Genomic DNA, 25886 nt, shown 5'->3' on the forward strand with positions numbered 1-25886 from the left:
AATATCAAATGCCAACATTTCTTGTATTTCCTTCTTTAGTTAATAACAGACCAAATGATATCACATGTAAACTCAACAAATACCAGAACTACAATTTGATTTGCAATAAATCACCCAAGGAGCTCCCACAAAAAATATAAAAGCTCACCATAGTGAAGATTAACATTCAGCGATACATGAAGCTTGCTGCTTTTGGTTCAGGCCTTCGGCCTAAACCTCATCTTCACTCCCCTCCTTAAGTCTATCCTCTTGTTTTGTATTTTCCCTATTTCCATAGTATTCCACTCTCTACAATTTGACTTTCTATCTTTGATAGGCTAGTTGTTATTTTTCCCACCTATATGAATCTTGAGTTGATTCCCGGACTTTACTCAATTTCAACCTGCACGTGTACTTGTGCAAACCTGTCTTCTGGCCCAGCCCTCCTCCCCCGCCCCTTCGAAGAGAGCAAAATAAGAATAGATAAGCCAAGGGCTGATTCTGGCTATAATTTACAGCAATTCCCTTCAGAATTATTGCTAGCCTGATGTTGCTTCAGAAGACACTAAAGCCATCATCTATTTGACCATATCCGGTGCACAGACCGCCACCCTCATTTTCATTACTGAAGAGAGTTTGATCTGAACAATCAAGTGTCGCTCCGCACGCCTTGTTATATGATTGGCAGACCGAGTGACACACCCTCAGCCTATTATCCCCATCCCCGTCACACTTCTGAATGGAAATCTGTAGTAAAGAAGTCGATGAAATATGATTAAATTCAAGGCTAAATGTGTAAAAGCCAATATGGCTTTTCAATGAATGAAACACCAGCTACAAAAATGAAGCAGCCTGTGGAACATTTTAGTCATGGATATGCAATCCGTAAACAATTTAATGTGGAGATGCAGCTTTTTCAAGCTTACTTTCCTCAGCCAAGAGTACAGGCTCTCTATGATTGTCAATTATTTCTTAAACTTGGCTATCCAGGAAAAATTAAGACTTTATGCAACTAAATAGAGTTTTCAAACCAACAATTGCAGCATTTTTTATCAGAACACCTTCAGTAACATATCTGCATAACAAATGCTGTCATATTTATGTAAAGACAGTTGCAAAGTACATCCATCATCTGAACAAAAGTCCTGGCTTAGTATGACTTGACCTTTGGCAAGTAATTATGATTTTTGTACTCCACTGAGACAATTTATGTCCAATAAGAGGCCTTAAGTTCAATGTTTTCGCCAGAAGTGTTATGTTAAAGAAGTGGCGGTAAGAAAACAAAATAGATAATAAATAATTAGTTATGCAGCAATTTTGTTGGAGAACCTCTGGGTATGCTATTATTATAGCATTCACCAATCAGTTAAGAGTTGGGGGTAGTATGTTGGGCTTTGTCCCACAGGAAAAAGAAGTAAAGCATAGTTAAATAAGCATAAAAGGAATATGATCAAGATCAGGCTTTCCTTCAAGGAGTATACAAAATTAAGGCAACATACCCAGCAAGCTAGCCGCCTTGCAGCTCCATCACAGTCCCCGCTTCTGAAGTAATTGAAAATCTTCCGAGGACCACCGGGAAATAAACGGTGGTAGTTGGGTTTGACAACGACTTCTTCCAGTTGCTGAAGTACACTCAGTTCACCAGGCGCACAATGTTGAACAGATGCATCTTTCCCTAGCACATCTTTACATATTAACAGACTGGAGGAAATAGTGGAGCTATTCCGGCATGTGTAACCAGCATAGTCAGAACAACGGAACTCGCAGACTCCATTATCACAGACTCCTCCATGAAGGCTGCATTGTTCATCACAAACAGCTGCATGCCAATACATGTTGAGCAAAATTAAGTTGAATAATCAAGAAAATTGAGTAACAGGTCTGCATGCCTAAAGAACTCTTTGATGCATTAAGAGGGCATTTCAAAGCCTCCCTATTTGAATGTTGTGTCAGATCCAGCACATTACTTAAAAGTGAGGCAAATGTTGATTTTTATAATTTAGAAAAACTAACAGAAGGTAGGTAGCATTAACATTAATACACATATAAAGATTAAAGAGAACCGCACGCAATGTAAAGTCCAAAAGAGAGTATCGAATATCATACCATGATGTATCATCTAAAAAATGTTCATTAGCATCCACATTAAAAGTGCCTAGATGCTTAAATACTAAATATGCTCCTATATCAGAAACCCTGAAACCCCCATGCCCATTAATCACCTAACTAGCTAATCTGCATCTGGCCACTTGAGAATATAGTTTCATCTTTTCTTTTTCCTTTACTTTTCCATGGTTATGACTTGTTGTAACACATTAGTAAATATGGCTTTCATCATTATAACTTGTCTTGTTGACTGAGTACCGACAACTATCTAAATTTGTAATCGTTTGAACAATTGAAGAACTCAAATTATGGCATGCTGATTGCTGTATGAAAAATACGAATTCACAGAGCAACACTTGCAGAGAAAAAAGTTACCAGTAGAGCAATCAATTCCAGTGTGACCATTATCACACTCACAGATGCCATCCACAAGGCACTTTCCATGCCCGTTACAATTGCCTGGGCAAGAACCTGCAGAAAAGATTTTAATAAGAATCTGAAGAGCAGGATACTGGAATTCAGAATATGAGATTGATCAAGGTAGAGAGGCGAATTGAAGCTAAGGAACTTACGTTTGCCACAATCGTGGCCCCTGAAGCCAAGAAAGCAACGACATCTCCCATGAACACAGTCTCCGTTGAAATGGCAAGAATTTGGACACTGACCAGACACAGGAACTGGATCTGTGCTACACAGTTCGTGATAAGCTGGGCAGACCAGATCGCCTGGAAAGCATAAAAGAAACAGATCAATAACAAAGAAGTCTCGAGAATGCATAGAATGGGACATTGACTAGGATCGAGGGAAGATGATTGGTTAGTGAATTACCATTGAATCCAGAAAACTGAATTGGTCCACCTGCCTCTGGGCATACTTTCCACAAACCATCAACAGCAATCTAAAACAAGCACATTTACAGCAAGACATGAATGAGTAGAGGATAAAAGAACATCTTTTATTGTATGAACATGTGCAAACAAACAGCATGCATATTCAGTTGCTGTACATTGTAATCTTACGGCTTAGGCGCTTAGGGCGGGTTCAATCATCTGTACTGACATGTATTCAACTATACAAGTACTGATGTAATGCACATTGACTAGTTACCATTATAAAAGAGATGTCTGGTCATTAAGGAACACAAAAGAAACCTTAAAAAGACAATGATCAGAATTCAGATTATGGAGGGCAGGAACTGCACAAAAGGTAAGGTAATATACTTTCCAAGACCTGGGAAACTCCTTTACCCTTTTTATTTGATACTTGACAAATATAACTTCCTTTTCCAAGGCAAAGAGTGTGTGTTCCCCTTTTCCACATTCCCGCTTACCTACTATTGAGTATTTCTAAGTGGGCGTCTTTTCTTACTATTTTGATTTTCTTAATGAAAAATACAGAGAAAGCAGAGTAATTAAGATGGCATCTTAATCCAGCCCGCAATACCATGAAGTTGAATGATATTTCTTTTAAAGAACTGTTACGATTCACAGCATAGATGAGTACTACAGTTAAAATATAAGCTCGAGCCCTGTCAAATTGTGGGTTTAGTGAGCCTTCACTAAGTAGCCATGGAATATATAAGAGCCTTAGATATTACAATTGACAAACACAAAACTGCATGCGGGTGCACAATCACACACTGGAGTTAAGAGAGATTACCTCTAATGAGTTGTTTCTGCACCTGTGCTGATAACATCCATTCCCTTGAGCACTAGATCCCCTTACAAACCCGGCACGGACTAATGATGAGGCCATACACCTACAGAGATCATAAACATAATAACTATCAAAACAAAAATATAAATCTAATCCATATATAAGATCCTAGAGCAAAACTTACCTTGAGCTGCTTCCCCTTACTTCACCCAACATCCTATCCGGTGGCCTTGCACTGTTAACATCTGTACATGAACCATCTGAATATGCTACAAAATAAGTGCAATAATCGGCCAAAGACGATTGTCCACCTGTGATGATACAAGTTTGAAAAGTCTTAAAGTCAACAGCTAGTCAAACATATTGCATGCTTCAAGTTGTAAAATATATAAATAATCATAACGATCATTCCAGAAACATGCAACTCAAACATAACCTGTTCATCCCAATCAGAATAAAGCGGCTTTTTTTATGAAGATCCTCGGTAAAATATATAACTGATGCATATTGAATGATCTTGAAATATATCCTAGAAGTAATCACAAAATTTGTCTAAAAGTTCTACTCCTTACTCCTTAGAAACTAGAAAAAATGGTCCACAATCAAATTATTCAGTCCTGCCAAATTAATTTGCATAAGATTGTCTGTTAAACTAGAAGAAATAGACGATATATCATATCCGCCTGCCCCGATGTTTTTCTCTCTCAAAAGTCTTCAATAAAGGGGGTGAAAAGCTTGTAACTTCAGAAGATATGACTTGTCTTATAAAGCTAAGAATAAATTTACCAAATTGAAAATACAATAAATTTTAATGCAAAATCTTTCTAATTTCTTCACAGGAAAGAGTTTAAAAACATATTGAAAACTACCAAAAGGCAAAGATAAGTCATTAAGTGTGTCATATATTGTAGGTTGGTGAATTATGTGTTCTTTTACTCTTTTTTCATAAAAATTTATTAATGTCTGTGTATTCATCATTTAAGTCGATTCAGAACAGAATACTGCACTAAAAATCATGAAACATCACAATTAATGTATTTAAGTTCAATAGAATCTGACCAAATATGTAAGCCCTTGCCCTATTTGGAAATCAGCAACTGTAGGAAAAACTTTAAATATAGAACATACCTTTGTTAGCTTGTGGAAAATAACGAGCCCAGTGAGGAAGTTCTCCATTGTAATATACAATTGGGCAGTAACCTTCAGCCTCCCTGTTATATGTACATCCAGATGATTGTGTTGTGTTGCAATGATATGCTCCCTTCCACAGGTTGCAAGGAGAGGTAACAAAGTCAGTCCCTTGATTGCGTCCCCAATCAAGCCGGTCAGCCATATTATAATTAGCTTGGTACCACCCACTATCCTCTAGCAGAGCCAGTGTCATTCTTGAAACAACCGACCTTGTATCCACAGAGCCCGTCATTATCTCGTTCATCAGAAGCCTCTTTTCCCAATGGGATCCTGTGGAACATAACGAACTTCCAGTTAGTAGATGCAATTGCAAATATAACCATGTTGATTATGTTATATTTTGTAATAACCTGCAATCAAGTCATTATTCTCTATTAATCTATAAAAACTAAAACAGAAATTCATATAAACGATGGTAACATCTTGACAAGTAACTAAAAGATTATATGAAGAATAAAACAATGTGTATAACCAACCTGACGTTCCACGGCCTCCACCGTCTTCTAATTCTAGACCAGTAAAATTCGCAGAAAAGGTCTGCATTGAGCACATAGTGGAAGCAATGTTATGCCCTCAACAGAGCAATTAATAAGCCTCAATATGTCTAGTTTTGGAAGAACTGAGAGGTTCTGCTTTAAAGAATATATAAAACGTTCAGTGTTGTGTTTTTTTTCTTAGCTTTAAAAATATCTGGAATGACCTCAAGTTTTTAATGGAGCTACATATATTTTATTACTGAGTAATGTTTATGTTATTATCTAGGACTCCAGCGTGTTCCTCAGTTATGGTGTTGGGCGAAACTCAAACACTGATTTTTGTGAACTGTAAAGTTTTGCACTTAGTGGTCAACATATCATGTATTTGTCGAGATCCAAAGTGCCATGATACACAGAAAATAGGATGAGAAAAGGAATTATATACCCCAAAATGATAGCGTGAATGCATGACAACACGAGGAAGCACCACACGTGTTACCATCCGTCCAAGTTTCTCATCCATCGCGTATTCAGTAACCTAAGAACCAAAAATACCAAACAAAGATTAACATTTAGCAAAATTGTACAGGGAGCATAATTATTTGGTATATTTAACTCAAAAGGATATGCCAGAGAACTAATTAGACTGTCATAATGATCAGATAAAGCCTTGTAATACTAATACCAGAAAAAACAGTTTCACAAGTATAACCAAATGCTAAGAAGTATGTGCAACTTTATCAACATAATATAATGTGATATTTGGAGAAGTCAGAGATGGGGATGAAGCAGAATATAAATCTTAAATATAGTAAAATAATGAACAAAGACCATCTGTACAGCATATGGTCTCTTAAAGAGTAACCCTTTCCTTATTCATTTTTCAGGCTTGATTAGACAGGCTTTTACCAATTAGGTTATAATAATAATAAGACCAAAGGACAATCGTCTTTTCTATACTTTAATCAGTATGAATGATAGAAGCCTTCTCTTTTTTCCATAGAAGGAACAGCAAGAAAAGAGCGAGAATACTCCTAAATAGCCATGATGGTTAAGGAAAAGAATTGTAGTAAAATTTCTTTTGCACATTAAAGATAGATTTAATCTGGTCGATTTTAAAAATAAATACATAAGACTAACAGCCATTGCCGGGATTTCACAGATTGATGATGTTTTTAATTTGATTTTCTAATATTGCCAAATCAGAGTACATTATAGGGTGGATTTATTAATTCATACAAAAGTCTATACCAAGTAGGAAACAATCAACATATACCAGGTGTTACAAAACAATACACAGTCCTTATTGTTTGATTTAAATGGAAAAATTTTGTGATTAAACATATTTTATAATTCATCTAGGTAACAATCCAGGAAATTCATACATCATTTCGATATTCCATCACTGTCGCAAAACATTATGTCATACAGAAATCTAGATTTCAGTACATGATTAATGCTAAGTAAATCATAAGATTAAACAAATTATGAGTTATGATGTATGAGCACAATTGAACTTACTTGGCTACGCCGTCTTTTTCTTTCATCCCTAAAATGTGCAAAGGCATGAGGATCGAATCCAAGAACATGCATCACCTGGGTAAGCTCTACATTTATTAATCTAACCAGCAAAAGTCAGTATAAGAAGATATTTTATACCCTAATCATAAGACAAACTCACTTCATGTATAAGTGTGGCCGAAAGTAAGGTTTCTGCCTCAGCAGTCAAGTGGCGAGGAGCAACATTCACATGACCTGAATACAGAACTAAAGAAATTAGCTTTTTCGCACTTGAGAAGATGCCAAAAATTAGTTTTATTCATGAAGAGGTACCTGCAATGGCACGACCCCATTGATCACGCTCACATGCCACTGCCCAGGCTAAGGTGTTGCCTGTTGTAGGTCTAGTGGTTACCAAAAGAACTAAGTCAGCATCAGCAACACCCTCTGGAGAATACATACACAATAAACAGTGAAGGATCAATTTGGGACATAATGACAAAGACATTAATGGGTGTTTATGGGGAGTGTGATCTAAACAATATAGGTGGGAAAAAGAGGAAAAGTGATAGGAACTTAGGAAGTAACAAATATAAATTGATGCATTTAATTACCTTCTACATACTCCCTTGGAAGCTGTACACCACCATCTTGTCCACATGCAGAATATCCACTCAGCAACAAATTCCCTCTAACACGTTCAACTGCTAAGGCTTTACTAAACCACTCTGCTGTCTGCCCTAAAGCCTGAGCATTTATTTTACCAAAAACTTAGAGTATGTAATCAAAAAGCACTGTCACACTTGTAATAGCATTCATACATGCAAAGCATTCATAAAAGCTTCCAGGATTAAACAGCTGACAATGACGTACTACATTATGCATGTGCCGAGTAGCTACACATTGTACTATCGTGTCGCTGATCGTTTTGTTTTGGCATGACAAAACACCTCATAGTATCAGTGTATGACGTTGTAGTTGTTAATGTATGATACTTTTCAGCACCACACAAAGATTTTAAAGGAAGATGTATAGATTAACTAGCAACATGCACCTTAGTACCTTACGAAGACGATATTTTTTGTCTTCCCCGGCTAGATCAGCAAGAGTGCAATTATACCAGCAGTCACCAGAGATAGGAGGATCGCCATGAGGATTGCACGAAGGTGTTTCCGTATGAGAAGTTGCAAGAGGTTCTCCAAGCTAGATAAAATTCAAAAACAAATGCATACTTATGTTTGTTATGATCCATGACCCTACTAGAATTTTATACTAGATGATGACACGATAATACAAACCTTCACTACTTCACCAACATTACGGCAGTCCCGATCAGGTGAATGACCAACAGCATCATAATTCAAATAAATTCTGATGGGTTGCTTTGCCTCGTCTTGCTGACCTGAAAAGGGGGAAGCTTCAAGCAATTCCCTTCCTCGTTTGTGAATAGGTTTAGAAACAGCAGGCTTCTCGTAAACCTGTGGGGTCACAGAATAAACCTTGAATCCTGGTCTTTTCCTTTGCTCAATAATCTGATCATGAATACATGAATGGGATATAATGCTCTTTGTTTCCTTTTCTGGGCTCTGCCGCTGCAGTCCATGTACGTGAGATATCACATAACTAGATTCAGACCACGCCAATATCAATAAAATCTGGAAGACACAAAAACAGTAAGTAAGCCAATACAACAAATTACTGTTAAAAGTTGAGTACAATCTACTAGACCCGTGTTAGAGAAAAACTTCAAGCCCGAACAAGAAGCACGACATATGCTATTGACCTCAATACAAATTAGCGAATCTAATTACAATGCTTAAGCAAAGTAAGCAAAGAGTATATCCCACTCCAGACCAATTCCAAACATGAAAACACATTCTGTTCTACCTAAATGTCGAAAGAACAACAATAGTAAAATTGTCCTTCCAGTCTATATACATAAGCTACATCAAAACAAAACAATATTTCTCTCTCGGGTATTTTAGCTTATGTACCAACAATAGAAACCAAACCAGGGATGTTGACAATCAATCAGCACAAAATCTCGAAGATTGGCTAAAACAGAAATTCAGTATATGAAGAACACAAGTGCCAGTTCCAAAACCCACCCATTATCAGAAACATCACACCAACCAAAACCATAATCCAGCTCAATAATACCATCAAACCAATCTCTCAATTCAACAACTAATCACAAGAACTAGTGAACATTACACAACTACACTCCAAATCAAAACAAAAAACAAAAAAAGGGCCCACATACCTGAACAAAAAACAAATTAAATCTCACTCTAGTCTTAAAAGCTGTCATATAAACACATTTAGCCCTCAAAATCCTTAAAAACTCCATGAAATGCAAGAGATTGAAGACACTAACAACATGGGGTCCATCAAATCCTGCCCAAATTCCCAATCACACAATAAAAATGCAGTCTTCCCCACATTATATATGATTACACACACAACTATTTATATATGTGTGTAAATTTTTGATGGAGATAGATAGAGAAATGAAAAGGGGTTTATCTTTTTGCACCAAAGAGTCTAGAAATGCTAAAAAGGAGCAAACTTTACAAGATTTTGAGTGGCGGAAATGCAAAGTGGCAGCTAAAAATGATGGGTTTTGTGAAAAATGTCAAGAAATGAAGAAAATATATAAATGGTCTGTGTGTGTTTTTTCTGTGTGTGTGTGTGTTTGTTTGTTGGGGATAGATGAGAAGAAAATGCAAGTAGCAGAAGAAGAAGAAGATGGTGAGAGAGTGGGTGGAGTTTTGGTGAAATTTGTGAGTAAAATAATTATTATTTAGCGGAAGATGATAATTGGGGGGTGTTAATATTTTTCAAATAAACATGGCTCAGCGGAAAATCTGTATCAGATGTAGCATGGTTTCAGACTTTGAGGAGCAAACTTAGCATATTTTATTTCGGATTGAGAATTGTTTGAAATGCTCTGAAATGAACTTGTATATATTCTTATTTCAGAAAATGATTTAATATATATTTTTTTTATAATGTAACTCTTGTCTGAGGGGAGGAATGAATAGGATTTAGTCGAATAACTAATTAAACATGTTTTGTGGATGAGAACGATAGGTGTGGGTTAAAACTCATAACTAATTTTGAATGATAAGTTTAAATTAATCATTTATTAAATATAAAAGAAATATTGATGCTTTCCGACTAAACTTTCCAAAATTATATACTGGTGTTTATGTAATCGCTAATCCTCACAAAAAGATGATGAAATTATGCTAAACTTACCACCATAGTTGTTACAATCTTGACTACAGTGGTATTATAATATTTTAAAGCAGTCATATCGAACTATTCGGCGGATTATAAAAGCCACTGTTTTATTATATAAAGTTGTGTTCAATTCATAATATATAAATTTAGGACAGAAACTTAATAAGTTAATATTGTACTTGTACCTATTTCACTTGTTTTATAAAATAAATTACTTATTCAAAAAAATATACTTCAAAATTGAATTCATCTTCATAAATTTGGAGGTTTCAATGTCATTCTAAATTTTAATTCTTAAAATACGTACACTTATTATTTCGGCTAAAGAATTTGCCCAGATAAGGGCATAGGGCATAATTGAGAATCTGAGATAGCGATCTCAAAAATAGGTCATTTAAATTGTTTATTAGGATAAAAAACTAAAATTATTTATAAAAAAAAATCAAATAAATTGGTGCTTCGGCAACATTCTCAGAATTACACGGTAGAGATTACGTGAATTGAAGTGTTGGTTAGGAACTAATGCTATCCTTCTTTTATCCAAAGGGGCAACACGAAACTTCACTAATTATGTTATTTGTTTAGGTACAAGCCAAAGATAAGAATATTGAATCGACGTTTTGTTTGTTTTCGATTAACTTAATTAAAATAAGTAATTAAATAATAAAATTATTATTATAGCATGAACCGCTAATGCTAAATTACTAATCACCACCAATTGTTTCACACGGAATTCAAATCATTTGTCATTATTGTCCTTCAGCCAAGTTGACCTCTTGCGCCGAATTATTTTCAATTTTCAAGAGACATTATATAATAATTTTAGAGTATATCCAAGAGCCTCTTTATTTAGGCTCCTAACTTGAGATTTAAGAAGGGAGAAGAAAAATGTTAGTTCAAGAGACTCTTAAGTGGTTCTTAAATCAATAAGAGCCTCTTGTTTCTCTCTCCTCTCTCCTCAAAGTTAAGAGCCACTACATTGCTCCTAACTTATTTTTTTCACAATAAAATAATCCTTCCCTCCAATTCACCTCCATCTTTCCATCTCTTTTGTTATAATGGAGCCCAATATATGAATAAAATATGAAATAGAGAAGAGATGTAGAGAGTATTGTTGGAGTTTACACTCTTAACTTTGTCCTAAATTACTAAGAACTACATTTTTTATATTATATTTAGAAGTCAACAAAGAGGCTCTTGGAGATGCTCTTATTTATCTAAAATATTATGCGTGAATTATTTAATTGAACAATCCATCATTATCCAGTCTTATACTCCGGAGCATATGTTAAGCAACAGGTCACCATTATAGTTATTTAGGGAAAATTAATTTAAAGGTCTCTGAACTATTGGTGTTTTATTGTGTAGGTCCCTGAAATAAAGATTCCAATATCCGGATCACTTATGTTTTCAGTTTTCTTATTTGAGTCCTTCCGTTAACTAAGATTCTAACGGACGTTAGAATCTCGCTGACGTGGCAGACTTGTTGACACGTATATATGAATTTTATTTTAGAGGTCCCTGAACTATTAGTAATTTTCTTATCTGAGTCCTTTCATTAATTTAAAATTTATTATGTATTAAGATACTAAAATTTAATAGACTTAGAAGGTATTCAATTTTTAGTACAACTTAAGCTTTTTAATTCGTAATTATTTTAAAGGTCTAATAATAGATAATATAAAACATTAATATAACACAGTAAAATAAACATTAATATATTATTAATATAACACAATAAATATATTAATGTTTATTTTACACAATATTTAAATTAATGTTTACTAATTAATTAATAAATATTATTTATTTTACTGTGTTATATTATGTTTTAACTCGTGTTTCTATGTATCTTAATTTATTGTTTATTAGTTTTTTTATCATATAATAAATGACATGTAAAAGAGACTTGCCAAGAACATTGTCATAACAAACACAAAAGTTATAGTCCTATTGTAAAAAAAAAAAAAAAAAACCTCATAAGATATTGGTCATGTTTGGAATATAGAGGTTTGGGCCAAAATTAGAGGTTTAGGGTGGTTTAGAGGTTTGACCACTAAAATCCACTAATATAAGTGTTTGGTAGTTAGCGGATTTAAATAGAAGTTTGAACCCAAAAAGCTAATTTTGAAAAAGCTACTTTGAGAAGTTTTTTGGGTTAGAGGTTTTGGTTTGTGTCAGAAAAAGCTAATCAATCCGCTATTAATCAAACAGTTTTACGAGAAACAGCTAATTCAATCCGCTAGTCAAAAAATCTATTTCAATCCGCTAGTCAAAACTAGGGCTGTTCACGAACCGAGCCGAGCCGAGTTTTGACCGAGTCGAGCCGAGCTTTAAATTTTTTCTTATCGAACCGAGCCGAGCCGAGCTTTCTTATCGAACAAAAAAGTGTGTTCGAGCTCGAGCTCGATAACTAACGAGCCGAACACGAGCTTGTTCACGAACAAATACGAGCCGAGTCGAGCCGAGCCGAGCTAGAGAAAAATAAGGCCAAACCGCTACTTTACTCTTAAAATAGCAAGCCAAATAAAATTTTTAGTATGTTTTGATGGTACCATATTATAGTTGATATTCTCATGATCGATTTGATATATTATATGTTGAATTCGGCGTTCAATAACATATATATATTACGAAATTATTATGAAAATATTCTTTTTTTTCGAGTTTTAACGAGCCGAGCTCGAGCCGAACGAGTTCGAGCCGAGCTCGAGCCGAGCTCGAGCCGAACATACTAAAAGCTCGGCTCGAGCTCGTTTTCTTAACGAACAATTTTTTGTGTTCGAGCTCGAGCTCGTTAACTTAACGAGCCGAGCCGAACGAGCTCTTAACGAGCCGAGCTCGAGCTTGTTCGCGAACAGCTCGGTTCGTTAAACAGCTCTAGTCAAAACATCCGATTCAATCCGCTAACAGCTAATCCCCGAACAGGGCCATTGTCAAAAACTCTAATATAACAAATCAATTTTGAATTTATTTAACTTTAAAGCCATGTTACAATTCAATATTAATTTGTCAAATAACTATCGATATTAATTTTGCAAGAATTCCAATTGGTGTTGCACATAATATTATCTATTAGACGTTTAAAATAATTACGAATTAAAAAACTTAAGTTGTACTAAAAATTGAATACCTTCTAAACCGATTAAATCTTAGTATCTTAATACATAATAAATTTCGAATGATAAAGAAAAAAAGTGCTTAGTTTTGTTTAAATCAATGGAAGGACTCACATAAGAAAATTACTAATAGTTTAGGGACCTTTAAAATAAAATTAATATACATGTGTCAACAATTCTGCCACATCATCGAGATTCTAACGTCCGTTAGAATCTCAGTTAACGGAAGGACTCAAACAAGAAAACTGAAAACGTAAGTGACCCGGATATTGGAATCTTTATTTCAGGGACTCAGACAATAAAACACCAATAGTTCAATGATCTTTAAATTAATTTTCCCTAGTTATTTATGTATGACTATGGGGGTGTTTGGGGAGGGCTTAAAAGCCCAGCTTCTGGATTATAAGTTATAAGCACTTATTCGTACCGTTTGTGTAAGAAGTCAAGAAGCACTTATAAAAAGCTAGGAATGCTAGCTTTTGTTTCAGGACTTCTGCTTATTTGCCAAACACTCTAACCACTTATAAATCTTAATTTACTTCTAACTTCTGCTCCACTTATTTATTTTAAGCAAAAAACACTTATTTTAAGTTAACCCAAACGCCCACTATGCATTTCCGCTGGTCATTGTTCTGACTTGTCTAGTCAGCATCTTATATATAAAGTGCTATGGATAATCTGCTACATGATCGTCCGGAGGGTTTAATTTTAAACAAGTTCTGCCTAGACCCGTACGTAAATCGATTCCGAGTATCCCATGATTTATAGTCGCCTTCAAAATATGTATTTGTTACAAATAAAAGCTAAATTCGAATAAAATATGATTTCAGATATGAACATTCATAACTGGTTCTAATTAGATCTCGTATTATTTATTTTTCTTGATATGGTTCTACTTCAATATCAATTCATCATTCATATTTGATTCGAACTCATATACAGATTATTTATTTTTTTGACGAAAAGCGAAAAATTTAATAAATAACTGAAACTCAGCTGAGACAAAATTTCGAACGATGAATTACAACCTAATTAATAAACAAAAAACGAGCTAAACATATAGCTGCTTTGTTTTCAGACCGCTTAACACATAAAATATTAATCCGAAAAATATTATGATCAAATCTCGAGCAATTCAACATACATCAACTTCGAACATAATAATATCGCACTTGATCTTCACATAAGCATCGACATCTGTAGTCCAATATTCAGAATTATAGATTACATCAATGGTATATATATACAGATTATATTCTAATTCATTTACATTTGAAAGTAACCGGACATCATATAAAAAATATATATTTTTTAACTTTAAAATCTTCATAAAAGTTTATTTTAATTTTATGTCATTTTCTGATTCATTTATAATTTCAATTCAATTTTTAGTTTGTTAGATAATAAAAAATTCAGTTTACGACTAAAAAATACCTTAAATTATAAAACCCCAGACAAATAGGCTATTACTCTGCGATCTCCACTTTGTAAAATATCTGAACTACCCCAATATAACCGTATGGTATTGGAAGGAATTAAAAGTTATATATATAAGCCAATATATATTTAGAATCTCCCCGTTCATCTTTTCCTAAATCACTTGGAATCCCTCCTAAATTATTCAGAAAGGACAATTATTTCTGGTATGTAATGAGACTTTCGGACAATAAAGAATATCAAGCCGAAGGATTGGTTGCTTTTAATTAAAAAACGACGCATATTCATAAAATATAGAAAAAATAAATTGATTGTTCGTTATAAGACTTTTCCCGTCACAATATTTTTCTGAAATTTGTTTAGGTTTTTCTAGAAAGAACTTTTCCAATATTAAAAAAATTGATTGGAAAAAATAAAATTTTGCTTGAAAAGAAATTCCTTCAAAAATACTAACCCTTCACGGTCTCTCTAAATATGTTAAAATATTTTTTTTACAAATTTCATGAAAATTCTGGAAAAATTAAAAGAATCACCAAAAGTGATATAAATTATTTTGAAAACGGAGATTACAAATGTGTTTGAACGAACCGAGCCGTTGGATGAGAGCACATATTCTGCGGAATGATCAGAGGCGGATCTTAGAAGGGGTAAGATGGGGCAACTGACCCCCCTTAATTTTTATTTTTTTTATATTATACATATTTTTAGGTTGTAAAATTGAAATTGACCCCCCTTAATTTTTTTGTGACCCCTTTTATTTTTATTTTACAAAAAAATTGACCCCTTTAACTTTATAGTCAGATCCGCCACTGGTAATGATTAAACAAATAAAATATATCACTGTCTCCAGATATTAGGTATAACCTAATTTCATTATAATATTTTCATTAGCGAGTTATGCTCGATGACAGATAATTATTTTAACTCTTCTCTGTTTTATAATGCCATGCAGGTAGACATCTAATCAAACGTTATGTGTATGTGACGAAACCAAACAAGTGCTTACCCACATATTTAAAAGAGGTTTTAATTTTTATATTGTGATTTTTTGAACAATTTTTGATTTATTGCATCGTAGTTTTTCGAACTGAATTAACAACCATATCAGTAACGTATTCAATAACCATTCCCATCCTTTAAAATCTTGCACTATAATCAAATGAGAGGTATCATAAAAAAGTTCTCGGATAATGCAAACAAAATAATTAACTAAGATATCGGATATTTTTATCGAATTTTTAGACTTGTAACGGAAGTTCAGAGCGTCTATTACAGTCATAAATGAGATATTCAATTTAAAACAATTTAAAATGATAATAAATATTATTTTATAATAAAATTAATCATTATTATCGATAATCATATAAGACAAAATCCAACAAATTTTACCTAACTAGTCATCTATAGTCATTATTATTGAAGCTACTCTGATATTTTATATTCGTGCATGCAATCGGACTTACTCGATAAGGATTAATGAAATTAATATGAGATTATACAATTAATTAATTGAATAATTAAAAATTTAATAAATTTGACGAATCATAAAAATAAAATCAATTGATGATTATTAATTATTAGAAAAATGCTTATAGATAACATATCGATGATATTTGGTACGTGACCGCATAATATTTTTTGTCGCACACCCTGTTTATTAGAAACACACATAAATATACCACAAATAAACAAACCTAAGTATTTTCAGAAAAATTATGTCTATGAAGAATATCATTATATTAGAAGCAGAGATAATTTTTATATATGTTATCCACATTAATTAATTGATATTTATATGCAATACTAATGATAAAGTGGGCCATGCCAGTTAGAGCCATAATGTTGGGTCGGCCCAACAACCGAATTCTATTGATGGAAGCTGTTCTACTTTATGTAGTGTGAGTAGGGCCCTACTCGGCTACTCGTATTCGAACTGCATTTACGGAAATATAGAAACATGAGTTAAATATTTAAAAAGCATAAAATCCAAAATGCAACCATATATAGCAAATATAATATATATATATATATATATAATAATTTATATTTCTAAATTCTAATTTTTATACTAGATAATTAAATAAATTATACACACGAATATTTATTTACAATATTGATTATATGATATTATAAGATGAATATTGCTATTTAGTATTTGAAAGTGATGTAGTTAATCACTATCCCAAATCTGTTTATAGTTACAAATTTATAAAATTATTATTTATGATTTCATTCGGCTTTAATCTCGTAATCGACCCAAACCCCATACTATAGAAAAGTTCGGACCACGGCACATGGTGGTCTGGGACAGAATCATCATGTGTCGAGCCACATGTGGTGGCCCTTGCATGGATGATGGAACCATGGAATTAGAGGTTCAAAATATGGGTAAGATAGTCTATGGGCTTTTTAGTTAATAAAAAGTGAAATTCAAGCTAACAATATTTTAATAATTTTGTTTTATTAATATTCTACCAGTCTTTTTGATAAATAAAAAATCCCAATTAATAAATTTAATTCGCATTTTACAATATCTAAGTGTATATACGAGACGGCTATTCTTTGGAACTAATAGACGCCATCGCAAATATGTTCGGCCGGTCGGGAATTGATGGATCTTTGTTAGTGGACAAATTCGAGACTTGTGGCCAAAATGCTTTCAATATGTACTTGTGTAATATCGATTTACTATACTCTTGTCAGTTGTCAAAACGAACTTATCGAGCGTAAGGTTTCAATCAAATAATAACGACGGAAAATGATAGGGATATTCTTATAGTACCATCGTGTAGTTAGTTTTTCTCAATAATTCTATCAAAATGTATATTTGATTTTACTTAAATAAAATTATGTAAGTGTGATAGAATTGGTTTTGAATTCTAAATTAATTTTATAAGAAAATACATGAGGGGCATTTGGTTTAGACTTGGGAAACGGAATGAAGCTCAAAGAAGGAAATGAGAGGAAAGGAAAATATTGATGCTGAATTGTTTAATCCGTTTGGTTTAATTCAAAAAGAGAATGAAAATTCAGATGATTAATCTTATATTCTATTTTTTTAATATTATATTATTTCAAAAGAGTCAAATATATTTATATCTGTGATAAAATAATCTATTTACGTTTCAATAAATTAATATAGTTTATTATTTAACAAAAACTAATAATTTTTAAAAATAGATTGACACGTGAATTAACAATAAAACCTCTTACATAGATATAGTTTTCTCCAATAAACGAGTCCTTATTTTTACCAAAAAAGCCAGTCAAACCCAGCAAAAAGGATAAAAACTATTGCTGCATTAAAAATTTAAAATTATCCGCCACGAAAAGATCTAACAATTCAGAAATTGCATTAAAGATAAGCAGCAGGTTCTCTCTGTGTGGATTTGCTGATCGATACATCTAAATAGAACTAAACGATTCAAGACAATTCCGCAACATACATTTACATTTCTAATTTTAGGCCCAATTAAACCATACTAATATTATTCCCGATCACGATAATAAAACCGAAAATCAAATAATCTCGCTTTTTCCGTAACCGGGATAAAACACCTTGCGAAGCTGTTCATATTTCTCGACGTCAAAGTTGTGATCCCTCATCAGCTTGGCCTGTTTGACCACGAAACGACGTCGGAAATAGCCTTCGAAAGTGGGCTCTTTAGAAGTCCTGATGAAAAACCCATACGCAAGCGCAAAGTGAAGCGAGGTGACAAAGAAGCAAATGGGCTCCATAACGTCCCAACTTAGCTCCCAAAAGGTGAGCCTCATGAAGCCCATGGTCTGGGCCAGCAAAAAGCCCAGCCCACAATAGAGCTCACGTCGGACGAGTGACTCAGCTTTGGCGTCCAGCTCAGCCTTCTCTTTCTCTAGCTTGTCAAGCTCTTGTTTTCTTGGATCATTTGGGAGAGCTGTGGATTCATAGAGTAGCTTCTCCATTGATCTCGCAATCTGTATCATCAAGATAACATATTAGTCGGACCAAATCGTACCATACTGGATCATATTCGAGTTCTCGAGTTCAAGCCAAATTTAACTATTAACAGTTATCGAATTTTTAATTTTTTTTTGAAATATTTTAACATTCGCGCCAAAAAATATCTAAATTACATTTTTCTTAATTTCGTAAATGACTGACAAATTAATATCTCAATTTGCCATGATAGATTGAAAATGATAACCCAATAAGATAAAATTAAAGAATATACGAACGAAAGTAATTGGATAGTTGTAACTTTTAAGTCCTTGTATTTATCTCCGACTCTGACTCACTCAAGAAATATTATTCGGACAGATATTAATTTGTTAAAACTCGAATTTATACCTGATCGGGACGGAGAAACACGACATGGCCTGCAACAAGAACATTTCCCGCATCATCCAACATTTTGGCACACTCCAAGCCCCGCTCATGATTTTCACACACCTCGCAGCAAATTTTCGTAAATTCCGAATACGAAATCGAGCTCGCATTCATTTCTCCCAGCTTCGCTTTCAGTTTCTCCATCTGCCAGCACTTCCACATCTTTTTCACGTCAGGCACTGACAATGACACCCCGTCAAGATTGTCAGCCCGAAGAGTTTCGCTACCCATATCAAAACGTAAATGATCCGAAGATGATTTATTGAGCGGCCAGAGTTTCTCTCGCAGCCTGTCCCCGACAGGCGCGTAGAGAAACTCGGGAGGTTTGGGCACTGAGTACTGATTAATGGACTTTCGAGTGAGGAAGCGTGTCACGAAGCCTTCTTCGGTGACGGGCTCGGGGGGAGTTATGAGGTCTCGTTTTTTGGTGAACAAAAAACGCTTGGAGATGATTCTTCGGAACGCCATTGTGGAGTGTGTGAGGAGGGAGGGGGAGTTAATGTGCTTTTGTAGGAGGTTTTGTATGTATTTTAGTTAGTCCGGTGCTTTTGGGGAGGGTGGCTGTGGTGAAGGTAACATATAGAGGCTACATTTGGTAATATTCATCATGAATCTTTGTTTCTTTTCTTTATTTTTTCCTTTTTCGTGATGTATTTTTGCATGTCGAACATGTGGCTTCTTTGAGATTTTTCTTTGAGAAATGCTTGGCCATCATTTTATTTTAAGTTTTGAAATTCAAATAATATAATTTGAAAAATCTCGGCCGACTAAGATATTTTATATTTTCTCGGCAAAAAAAAAAGATATTTTATATTTTAGATGGTACATTCTCCGCAACATAGATTTTACAGCTCAGAATTTACGTTGGACATGGAGGGGTTTGAACCTTGAATACAGCCAGCATAGAATTCGTGCAAAACATAGCTTAATTTTGTACTCGGCGCCTCCTATTCATTTGTATACATTTTTCTTTTGACTCGTCCCATTGATTGTATATATACTAAAAATTAATAAATTTTTATAAGATAAAAACTTAATTACACTCCTTATTTTTTTTTCATTACACTCATTTTATGCATTAAATATTAATAAGTCCCACCACTTTACCCACAGTACACCAATTTTACACATTATATATTAATAAGTCCCAACACGTCACCAACTTTTTTTACTATTCCACACTAAATTACACGTTTTCTTAACCTCCGTGCCACTCCCCTGCATGCACACACTCAAGCTTAATGGCTCTTTTTTAGTCTAGAACAAGAACCGCAGGAGGGGCACAATTGTCTATTCACAGTATCAGTCCTAGCTTGTGGTTGTGGAGCAACTAGAAATGCCACAGGCACACCGAGCCACACGGCCATTGAACACCATGCATTTTTTTATGGACAAGAGTACCCTTACCCTGTATAAGTAAAGACTGGGGTCAAAATGGTGAGATCAGAGTATTTATCATCTTTTTTATAAGAATAGCAAAAGGAATATAAGCTGAATTGAAGAATTGGGGCCGCATTGACGCGAAGAATCGGGGTCCGCATTACGTTTAACTCATATCGGTGGGATGAGGACCAGAAATATGATCCGACTCTGACAGATATGATTCTAATAACGATTAGGTTACATACATTTGAGTTATTTCCGTTTAAAAAAATTGATGCGATCATATAATCGTTATTATATATATATTTTAATTCACTTGGGATATGAGAAATTGTAAAATCGATTCATTCTCATATTTTTAAAAATGTAAAATCATAAAAACGAGTATGATCATGTTTTTTTTTTGATAAAAAAAAATCAATTCATTAATTAAAAGCCATACGGCATCTACAAATATAATCGAAATTGGACAAACGCTGAAGAATATCGCTGTTGAATCCATCATTCTTGGAGAGGCAACAATTGTTTTTGATAGTGAAAAATTGTTATAATAAGATTTTGAAGGAAATGGAATATGAAAAAATTAATAGTGTCGCTACTCCCTCTGTCTCACTAAATAATTTGTGTTGACCATTTACACGCATTTTGAGATTCAAGTATAGTTTCAATAATTTATTTTTTTAAATAAAAGTTAAACAATAAACTTTTATTCAGGATTTAAAATAAAATAAGAGACTCAAAATACGTACCAAAAATAACATAAAGAACCTAATATAACATAGTTCAAATTTCATTATATGTCGTTCTTGCAGATTCATTTAAACAACATAGATGATGTGACGTGGAAATACAGTTTAGTTGGGTAAGAACGAATTCGGTTAATCTTCTCTTTCGTTGATTAATCCATGATTGAGTAAATTTCAGAAAATTTTCCTCATTTTATCGATGTGAAATTGTGAATAAACAATTCAAAATATCTAGAATTCTAAAGAATAGGTTAAGTCTAGTAGCAATGATTCGGCCATTTTGTACACCGAAATCGGAAGTATTCATAGATGCTATAAAAAAATCTCACAAGAAATTAACTTTAAAAATTTAAACTTCCAGAACTTTCAAAGAAACTGGCCAGTGGCCACCTTCCCCTCTTTCAAGTAACCTAAATGACAACGAGCACCAAAACCTGGTATGTAATGCAAACCAGGAGCACAAATATGAAAATAATTTGCATACGAAGGCTATACATCTCCGGGGCACAAACTGTTATAGGTCATTCGAAGAAATGCATCTGCGACTATGTTATTTTCCTCGATAAAATCCTTCGAGGACTATTTGCCAATATACATATACGACTATATCTCCATAACTACAACTAAATCAAAGGCAGCTATACAAGTTACTGGAAAAATTCCTGACTGAAACAGAGCCAAGCTGCGTTTACTAGGAATTTTAGTTACCATATGGGTGTAATGCTGCGAACTGCATGATATGCTGATCCCATCAGTATCGTCTGCCGATGGTTTGAGTCTTCAACCTTTTAGCAGACTTGACAAACCCAGTAATGACTTGCACCTCATCCAATTTCTTCACCAACAGCATACAACGAAGTTAGTTATTAAAAATATACTATGTGCATCGTACCAGCTATAAAAATGACATGATCAATATTTCAAAAAAAAAAAAGAAATGACATGATCAAGTATACATTGATAGTGTGATGACAAGACTTGTGCAATCCTGGTTCTTTTCCCTCTCCCCTTGTACTTTAAAACATTATGCAGTATGAAACATTTCCCAATCCCCAGGCGTGACATTATATTATCAGAATTTGAAGTGTGGTCAAGGTTTGTGTTTGTGTGATTAGTGTGTTGAAACAGTATTATATTTGTCTGAGAAAAGTTCTAGTCGATGCATTCATATTTTTGAACATATTAGTATTATAGTAATAAAGACTTGAGACTCTTATAATCTTAAAAGAGTTTCAAAAAACTGCAAAAGTACCTGCGACATAAAATGTGTCTCAACTATATCAAGTAGCTGCTCTTGAGAGGGGTTAGGCATGACATCCATCTGAAAAGGACGAAATGAAAAGTGTATGTTTTATGAATAGCTGGAACACCAATAGGTTAGAAATGTATTACTATAGTAATACTTTAAACTTTCGAATATTAAACAACTCACAAGGTTGAAGTGTCGATAATATTTCCACAAAGCAGCTCTATCTAGCTTACTGAGGTCAACCTGATACACATGACATATCAAATCAAAAAACAGTGAAGATGTGACAATAATCACAAATCATACCATGAAATAAACAGAGCAAGTGAAAGAGAATAATCAAATTACAGAATTAGATAATGTATAGAGCATACTCACCATGGACAGCGGTGGGGTAGTTTTTAGTACCTTGGACTGCACATCACGGGAGAGAGGTTTGCTGGCACTCTTACAGCCATTCTTGTGGGATGATCTAGTTGATTTATGTGCTTGATGACTTGACCTGTGTGACTTTTGTGTGTCATTGTGTGCTGTAAAATTGGAGTAAGCATGTAAGTCAATATTGGATGGTGAGACCAACCGGCTAAAAGAATAGGCAGAAGACATGTCACATGAGAAAGAGTATTGCGGAACATACCTGATGGAGATGTAGTTAGTCTTTTAGACTGCGCATCACATGAGAGAGACTTGTGCACATTCTTATGTTCGTTCTTGTGGGATGATCCAGTTGATGTACGTATGCGATGATTTGATCTATGTGACTTCTGTGTATCATCAGATGCTGTAAAATTATAGAAAACAAATCATGTCAGATTCAACGGTGAGCCGTAAACAGATATGCAGCACACATGAGATGAAGAGTTTTGCGCGACATACTGAATCCTATGCAACCACCTCTACCAACTCTCTAATTACTCTCCAGATTCAGTTATACTAACACCTCACAATGATTATAGCAAATACATTACAGCAATCTCATAACTGTAATCATTAGGATTAGGCTCCTAAGGTATAAAAAGCATTGCCAGTCCATTTTCTGTAGAATAGAAGGTCAGGGTCTTTAAGCAAATATATGTTGAACAATAGCAGACTTATTTCATAACACATGGTGTTCAGGTAAAGAATTCTTAGGAACTATAATAGCACATAGAAGTTGCAGCAAAGAGAACACTAACCAAGTTCACCCAAATCTGAGCCATTCCATTGCACATTTTCAAATTCAAGGTCATCATCCTCCTCGTTGCCAGAAGGTGGTTCAACCACGCTAAGAGCATTCCTCTGCAACTTTACATCTATACCATTGGTAAGCACCTGAATTTCTGAACATGATTAGTGGGACTCATTATAAAATACTGAACTGAAATATGTAAATTGTAACATTCTATACCCAGGTACTTTGACATTCACAGATATAGTATTAAATCAGAAACATAACGCACGAACCAACACAAAAGTGTCCACTTATGAGTTATCAACAAGTATGAAATGTTAAATCAAAATCATAACACCAGAAGCCTAAAATCCCAGTTTTGACAAGTACAGAAAAGAAAACGAGGAGCTTTCGCGGAACTGTGATCTATAAATTCAACCCATGGGGTTTGAGTTAATATGAAGAAAAGCAAGAAGGCTCCACTCACCCAAAGATTTCTAGAATGCCATAAGTCAAATTTACTCTACTAGTGATGTTTTGGCAGTGAATTTGGAATTGAAGAGTTGAGTTTACCACAAAGAGCCTACCCTTCGGAGCAATACTAACCTCAATACCCACATTACTTTTTTCGTAAATATTATACTATACCATTCCAAGTTATCGCCTCTCTCACAACCAAAGGTGTTCAATCGAGGACTTCAGTGACCCATATATGCTCAGCACTAATGTTAACAATGACTTTTGAACAAACATATATATAGTGCTACATATAAATTTCACAACTGTGAATTTCGCATTGCATACTTGCATGCCAACAACAACGAAGCGGAGTTACTTAGAACCAGAAAAAGCTTCAAATTATCTCAATTCCTCTAACACACTAAACAATCTCAATCAAATTCCCCCAAAGTTTAAGACCCTAGTTCCATAAACTCAAACTAAGATGCAGAACAACCAATTTCCATAACAATCAAGATCAATACTCAAGATTCCTCATTTATTTGCCAAAGAAAACCATGATCTTCCATTTTACAACAATCAAAAGAAATTGCTGCAACTTCATAATCAACAACAATAATAATTTTATATGCAATGCAGTAATGCACCTTACAACAAATTAACACAAAATCAAGAACCAAACTAAAACCCCCCATTAAAAAACATCAGGCATCAAAATTAAAAAACAAAACCACTTAAAACAATCCAATTCCAAAAATAATATCTGCTGCATTACATAAACAAAACAAACCAAAAAAAATCAAAACCCCATGATAAATCACCCAAGAAATGGGCTTTTTCAAGCAAAAGAGGCATGATTTACCAGCCAGTGCCAGCCACCAAGCCCAAGAGGCTTTTTCACCACACCATGAAGCCCAACAAGAACAGATTTCGTTCGATTATTCCCAGTAACCACAACTTTAGTATGAGGAGGCAGCACAGAAAGCTCTTCTTCACTGCTGTAATTTTCCACTGCTTCATGCATTTTTGCTAAGCAAAATTCAAGAATTACAGAAAGAAAATCAAAGAAGAAAAGAAAGAATGATCAAAGGAGAGTCAGGAAAGTGAGAGTTGAGTGGGGCCAGTGTAAGAAAGTGAAGAGAAAAAACACACATTCTTCAAGTGACAGTGTGTGTACTGTTTGTGTTTGGTTTTGTACGAATCCCGAGGAGAGGGAATGGGCCAATGAGTTGATGACACGTAGGATTAGTGGGAGGTTAATCATGCGTTTTAAGCTTGGTTTACGGTTAATGATGTTTGTGATGTGTGTGTTTTTTCTATGTTACTGTAGTGGCTTAATTACATGGGGTGGTGCAAGTAATTTGACGATCCTTTGACTCGCTTGAGTGTGATTTTTATTACAAATATATGAGAAATATATTTTTTATTTTCGAATATTATAATACCTATTTTCGTATGATAATCGTCGCTTAATTTTGTGATGTGTCTTTGAAAATTGTGATTATTGTTTTTAAATCTATTTTTTGAATTATATTTTAATTTTTCCGAAAATAATTCTTTAACGAGTAATATTATTGATTTTAACTTCTCCTGGAGTATAACAATTACTTGTAAAGTTTGTGTAAGAAAAAGGAGAAGTTAATGGTTGAACATATGATCGAGGGACCAGTCAATAATTAAAACTTAATTACAAGTATAAATTATATCATTAATTAGAAATGATTAAATTTCATATTGTACATATTGTAATTTAAATCAAATTGGCTGATTTATTGATTATCAACCAATTTTTATAAATATTTAATATTTTTTTTTGAAACTAT

The 25886-nt window shown here is 34.0% G+C and overlaps 3 protein-coding genes across 3 annotated transcripts; all 3 read right to left on the reverse strand.

The window, feature by feature from the left end:
- Positions 1 to 80: 80 nt before the first annotated feature.
- On the reverse strand, positions 81 to 9716 carry LOC108223757 (uncharacterized). The gene is made up of 17 exons (XM_017398164.2): positions 9172 to 9716; positions 8207 to 8563; positions 7971 to 8111; positions 7523 to 7655; positions 7242 to 7355; positions 7090 to 7163; positions 6930 to 7004; positions 5854 to 5946; positions 5409 to 5469; positions 4870 to 5202; positions 3926 to 4052; positions 3745 to 3844; positions 2914 to 2983; positions 2658 to 2810; positions 2461 to 2556; positions 1479 to 1798; positions 81 to 726 (listed from the first exon to the last, which is right to left on the reverse strand). The coding sequence occupies exons 1-17, from the start codon at positions 9256 to 9258 to the stop codon at positions 535 to 537; spliced, it is 2526 nt and encodes an 841-aa protein (XP_017253653.2). The 5' UTR covers positions 9259 to 9716; the 3' UTR covers positions 81 to 534.
- An 8312-nt stretch (positions 9717 to 18028) lies between these two features.
- LOC108222583 (calcium uniporter protein 4, mitochondrial) lies at positions 18029 to 19542 on the reverse strand. Its single transcript, XM_017396485.2, has 2 exons — positions 19038 to 19542; positions 18029 to 18664 (listed from the first exon to the last, which is right to left on the reverse strand). Exons 1-2 carry the CDS (start codon positions 19305 to 19307, stop codon positions 18230 to 18232), a joined length of 705 nt encoding a protein of 234 aa, XP_017251974.1. The 5' UTR covers positions 19308 to 19542; the 3' UTR covers positions 18029 to 18229.
- Positions 19543 to 21669: 2127 nt separating this feature from the next.
- On the reverse strand, positions 21670 to 25223 carry LOC108220859 (uncharacterized). The gene is made up of 7 exons (XM_017394738.2): positions 24926 to 25223; positions 23630 to 23765; positions 23092 to 23235; positions 22833 to 22984; positions 22638 to 22697; positions 22458 to 22526; positions 21670 to 22040 (listed from the first exon to the last, which is right to left on the reverse strand). Exons 1-7 carry the CDS (start codon positions 25085 to 25087, stop codon positions 21957 to 21959), a joined length of 807 nt encoding a protein of 268 aa, XP_017250227.1. The 5' UTR covers positions 25088 to 25223; the 3' UTR covers positions 21670 to 21956.
- Positions 25224 to 25886: the final 663 nt, after the last annotated feature.

This window comes from Daucus carota, chromosome 5 (genome assembly GCF_001625215.2).
Source record: "Daucus carota subsp. sativus chromosome 5, DH1 v3.0, whole genome shotgun sequence".
In the NCBI taxonomy this organism is placed as follows: Eukaryota; Viridiplantae; Streptophyta; class Magnoliopsida; order Apiales; family Apiaceae; genus Daucus; species Daucus carota.

What these genes read in the sequence shown, in the direction of transcription:
- LOC108223757 (XM_017398164.2), bottom strand. Translation starts at nt 9,258, where the DNA reads ATGGAGTTTTTAAGGATTTTGAGGGCTAAATGTGTTTATATGACAGCT. An exon ending in ATGTTGGTGAAGTAGTGAAG is followed by an intron (nt 8,112 to 8,206) that starts GTTTGTATTATC and finishes AATTTTATCTAG; the next exon opens with CTTGGAGAACCTCTTGCAAC. An exon ending in GAAAAAGACGGCGTAGCCAA is followed by an intron (nt 5,947 to 6,929) that starts GTAAGTTCAATT and finishes TTTGGTTCTTAG; the next exon opens with GTTACTGAATACGCGATGGA.
- LOC108222583 (XM_017396485.2), bottom strand. Translation starts at nt 19,307, where the DNA reads ATGGGTAGCGAAACTCTTCGGGCTGACAATCTTGACGGGGTGTCATTG. An exon ending in TGTTTCTCCGTCCCGATCAG is followed by an intron (nt 18,665 to 19,037) that starts GTATAAATTCGA and finishes TTGATGATACAG; the next exon opens with ATTGCGAGATCAATGGAGAA.
- LOC108220859 (XM_017394738.2), bottom strand. Translation starts at nt 25,087, where the DNA reads ATGCATGAAGCAGTGGAAAATTACAGCAGTGAAGAAGAGCTTTCTGTG. An exon ending in ACTAACTACATCTCCATCAG is followed by an intron (nt 22,985 to 23,091) that starts GTATGTTCCGCA and finishes CCAATTTTACAG; the next exon opens with CACACAATGACACACAAAAG. An exon ending in AGACACATTTTATGTCGCAG is followed by an intron (nt 22,041 to 22,457) that starts GTACTTTTGCAG and finishes CTGTTGGTGAAG; the next exon opens with AAATTGGATGAGGTGCAAGT.